The sequence below is a fragment of the Thalia democratica genome, chromosome 2, assembly GCF_965202585.1.
Source record: "Thalia democratica chromosome 2, ktThaDemo2.hap1.1, whole genome shotgun sequence".
In the NCBI taxonomy this organism is placed as follows: domain Eukaryota; kingdom Metazoa; phylum Chordata; class Thaliacea; order Salpida; family Salpidae; genus Thalia; species Thalia democratica.
The window spans coordinates 46,784,842-46,789,668 of record NC_139166.1 but is presented as its reverse complement, the minus strand read 5'-3'; the positions used below and the strand labels follow the sequence as shown (position 1 = coordinate 46,789,668).

Sequence of the window (4,827 nt, the reverse complement as noted above, 5' to 3'; positions counted from 1 at the left end):
TATATTAAAATCGTATTTAAAAAAAAAGTTTTTTCATAGCTATCTATTTCCATTTTATAGCTACTTTTATGATCTACTGTTACCTAATGATTTTAATGTTGTGTTGCTCTTTAAATATATAGTTATGTTTGTTGGTCTTAATTTAGTATAAAGAATTTTTAATACTACTATATAAATACAAGTTAAAAAAATAGTTGTTAAAGTTATTTAGGTTAAATTTTGGTTGTAGAACTCTCACAGCTTTTTTGGACTAATATCCTTTTAAAGTGTTTCTTCTAACTTACTTAGTAATTAATATTCTGCAATTAACTATATAAATATTTTACCTAGTTTTCTATAACGGATAACAATATTTATAAACTACTTTTTATGGAATTTATAGACTTATCAAATTTCTAAGTATAAATAACAACTTCCATATAACCAAATTACTCTTATACTTTTTTCTTAGAAAAAAAAACACTTAATTAGAACATCTAAAGTATATATGGCTTCAATAAAATTAGAATATCAAAAACCTAAGTTTGTGCACACCTCTGACAATAAATGGAAGCCTGGTAGTGAATTTTCTCTTGGTGGCTGCTACACCTGGGATGGAACAATCCTGTGGAAAGATGAAGATGTGAGGCTTAGAGAAGGTTACACTCACCCTTTGCCTAGGCGATTTTACAATGGAAATCTATATTTTGAAGATGCGCCTTTTTTCAATCCTAATCTCACACCAAAAGAAATAATACAGTTAGGTTATTACTTTTTTAGATTCTATTTTTGTAATGAATTAGAGCTGAATGTTTTGTTATAACTTAGGTAAGCATTGTAGTTTTTTTAAAAGTTTTTATAATATATTTGTTTTTATACTAAATAGCTTCTTCAGCTTTATTTAGTGTATATAACATTTACTAATATAAAAATTTCCTTACTTTTTAAAAGTAGAATTTTTAAATTGTAAATTAAAGTAAGCTGCTCAACTAGAATCATGAAGTTTTAAGGTAATAGCATGTTTAAGCGACTATTAGTTTTTAAAGTGGTATTAGATTTAATAGACTTGAAAATTACAAGTTTTGTTATTATTACTAGGTTTATTTTAAAATGTTTTGTTAAAAGTGTTTAGGTTTAATCTTAATGTTTTCCAAGTTTTCAGAGCACTTAATTAGCCTTTAACACTTATGCAATTTCTTGTAAAATTATTATTCTATGCATTTTATTATGTTTCATTCTTTGCTTTTTTTTCTATAGAAGTTGTAATATATAAATATCATGTACTTTAAATATATAATGCATATACATTTACTTTATATAAAATGTAATCTTCACTTCAAAAGCTTTTCTTTCCACTTTTCTTGAACAGCTGAAATTACTTCAAGTTATTTTGTTTACCAACTTTTTCCTTACCTTCTAAAAAGTACAAAATTGTTTTTCTCATTATAGCTTACAAAAAAAGACATTATTCGTTTAATTTATCTATAGACTCTCTCATAGAGTATAATGACAATAAACAGCTTAAATTTAAAAAAAACTATCTGATTAGTTTTTTTTACAATACATATAACAAAATTTACACGAGCAATGTATTATTTTAAAGTTTTTATTACATTATTTACATTATCGTTATACAATTTTCAGGTTGTTATGGAGGTGGCTACTTCAGACCAATTTACTCAGCAATCACAGGACTCAAGTACGACAGGATGTGGGATGAGATTCCTCAAAACTGGCTCGAAGGCAAGCATCACAGGGAGCTCGTTTCGAGCACAAAGTATAAACCGGAGCTGAACAGACACAACTGCACTGTGGGCGGAAGCTTGTCTGCATGGGAGCACAGAGGCTGGATGCGAGCACAAGACCCTTACGGATGGTTTCAGTGGTATTGCAGGTAATAGTAGTTATTTAAAAGTTGTTTTTATGTAAAGTAGTGTTATTAAAACTATATTTGTCTTTAGTCTTTTAATATTATAAAACAGTAGTTTTATTCATACAACTTTTATAAAAGCATGATACTCAGACGACATGTCACTAGCTCTAGTAAGTTAACAATTATTCAAGTGTGTTGTGCTTTAAATAATTGTTTTTAAACAAAACTTTTATTAGTGTATTTATTTTAGTAGTAAAACTTTTAGGTTTAGTATATACAAGTGTTAATTTGTTTGTTTTTAAAATTCAATACAGAAATTACAAAAACTAACTCATAAAACTAATTTTCTTTAGTATTATAGGCAATAATAAACATAAGGTTGCCACGAACCAGGGACGTGGCTTAGTACGTTTCTGCAAATCTACAGAAACGTATACTTATGTGCGAAAAAACTTGCTTTTGTTTCAGCTTGAAAAGACTCTGCTGTCTTAGCTTTTAGTATTCATTTATGCTTAGTTATGCACTCCTGAGAGATAATTTTGACATATATGTACTCTTTAGCATTTTTAGTGTCGTAAAAAATTGAACGAATTAAATACATCCAAATTGTAACATTTAACGCGTTAAAGCTTTGTTTTGTCAAAAAGCTACAATGCAAAATTAAACCTATTGGAAGCTGTAGCTTCAAAAATCAAAATCATACAATTTTATGTTGCGAAAATTTGCATAACTTGTTGTTACTATTGACTACGTTAAATGTTTGATTTTATACGTTTAAATGTTTGAATGAAAACAATATTAATATTTTTGAGTTAAATTGTGATTTTTTTTTTAATGAATGTTTTCTAGGTTTACACAAGTGGCATGACGAGTCATATGGGGTGTGGAGCAAAATAAATTGCCTTGTATAGAGTTATCACTCGTACTTCAACATTCAATTTTTGATGTATTAGCATAACTGCATATTTTCAGATTAAATTCAATAATATTAGAGGTAGTTTAAATTGCTTTGTTACCGCTAGGACGTGTTATTTCAGATGTTTTTAGTTTTTGCAGATTCGTAACTTTTTTGAGCTAGCTACGTCCCTGTCACGCACACATGCTACTAAGCCTAGTTTGAAACTCTTTGAAAAATAAACAGCCCAATTCAGGATACTTTTATTTGTTTTGAAAAACTCAGACTTTTTTTAATATTTTATAAATCTTAGAGTAGTTTTTATGACTTTGAAAATTATGTTTTTATTATGTCCTTTCCTTTTTATTTTGGTATTTTTATGTATTTAAGCTTGATTAATAAGATTGAGTAGTTATTTTAAACTTGTTTCATAACAAGTTTTTATTTAAATTTTCTTTTAAATTCAGGCCAAATCTCAATAGTTTTATTTTTATCAGGCTTGCTTTTTTACCTTAAAGAGACCTCTGACATGAGTTTAAATAAAAAAATGTATATACACATAGTAGGGTTGACGCATGATGGCGTTACAGGGATGCAGATCAATGTTAAAAGATTTTAGACTACTTAAATTAATAATGTACTTAATAAAAAATATGTAGTTATGTTTTAAACAACAAAACAAAAGTTTAAATTTTAAAGAAATTTGTAATTAAGGTGATTTATATTGCTCTGCTCCGCCTATGAAGTCCTCACTGATTGTCATTGATAATTAGTATAGTTTTTTAATATTTTTTTATTAGTAATAATAATTTTTTTAAACAAAATAACATTTATTGATCCATCACAGGTACTACTTGGGCCGAAGGTCGCCTGACGATGCGCGACAAATCAGAAGGTGGGACAACTTTTGCGGCGCCAACGGCCGCTGGAAGTACTCCATTGTGCGGGAGGTGGAGCGGCACCAGGCGAGGTGGGACGACGAGACTTGCGTGCCACACATCAGGCAGATCCTCATACATTGGGCGTACCGGCTCACCGAAGAGGACTACGAGTTCGGCGTGAAGAATTTCCCGCGCAAGAACGAGCTGATTTGAAGTCGCATTTTTGAACTGAGTTTGCTGAATGTCTACCTCTGAGCCGCCTTCGAATATTTACACACGTGTCTAGTAATTTGTTTGCATTGTTTGTTACATACTGATAAGTTCCTTTGGTTTTAAGCTATTTTTGTAACAATATTTAAAGATATGCTAGTGTATTCTAAAACTACATATTAGTAGAATTTTTTAAGTATCTGTTAGCTTTAGTGTAATTTGATTTGATAGCTTTAGTGTTGCTATTAAGTAGATTATATTAAAACTGTTAAAATTCAAATATTAATCATTTAAATTTTCATTTTGTATAAAAAAAATTTGAAGTACTAATACGTAACAAGTATAAGTTGAAGCTTTATACAACATTAGTTTTATTTTTATATACTTCGGGCCCCCATCCTTTGCCATGTTTTGTTTTTATCACTGTATTTTGTGCAATTTTTGTTGTAATAAAACTTTTGTTTTCACATGAACGTCTTTAGAATAGTTTTATTTTGTACTTCCAAGTAAATGAAACTTGTTGTAAGCCAATTGCCAGTTTTTTCTACGACATTTTGTTTACTATTAACCAATTTTGTAAAAAGTTCTCATTGAAATTTTGAGTGGAGAAAAAAAATGCAGGTTAAATTTAAATTTTAATTGAACTTACTTATATATTTATATGTATACATATCAGCATTGGTGAATATTTTATTTTATAGAATTTGATATTCAAGTGAACTGTTATCTGCGCGTTAATAACAAAATGGAAGCCAAATTTTAATTACCCAAAGTGAAGTATTTATACTCTGAAGTTTGGTCGAAATTCATAGTTCAGTAAATTTTCAAAAAACATTTACTAATTATTATTTAATTTTTAAGTACTTGAAAATATTTTTTTATTTGTAAACTATACAACAGCAAAATAGATTCGTTATATGAAATGTTTTTTGTTCTTTAAATTTAGTTGAGTTTAGTTGTACACGCGAAAAAACTTTTCAATTTTTATA

The 4,827-nt window shown here is 28.3% G+C and overlaps 1 protein-coding gene across 1 annotated transcript; it reads left to right on the top strand.

Annotated features, from left to right (window-relative positions):
* Nucleotides 1-455: 455 nt before the first annotated feature.
* Nucleotides 456-4,303, top strand: LOC145829432 (uncharacterized). Its single transcript, XM_082937216.1, has 3 exons — nucleotides 456-743; nucleotides 1,624-1,873; nucleotides 3,595-4,303. Exons 1-3 carry the CDS (start codon nucleotides 488-490, stop codon nucleotides 3,839-3,841), a joined length of 753 nt encoding a protein of 250 aa, XP_082793342.1. The 5' UTR covers nucleotides 456-487; the 3' UTR covers nucleotides 3,842-4,303.
* The last annotated feature ends 524 nt before the right edge of the window (nucleotides 4,304-4,827 follow it).

What these genes read in the sequence shown, in the direction of transcription:
- LOC145829432 (XM_082937216.1), top strand. Translation starts at nt 488, where the DNA reads ATGGCTTCAATAAAATTAGAATATCAAAAACCTAAGTTTGTGCACACC. An exon ending in AAAAGAAATAATACAGTTAG is followed by an intron (nt 744 to 1,623) that starts GTTATTACTTTT and finishes TACAATTTTCAG; the next exon opens with GTTGTTATGGAGGTGGCTAC. An exon ending in TGGTTTCAGTGGTATTGCAG is followed by an intron (nt 1,874 to 3,594) that starts GTAATAGTAGTT and finishes GATCCATCACAG; the next exon opens with GTACTACTTGGGCCGAAGGT.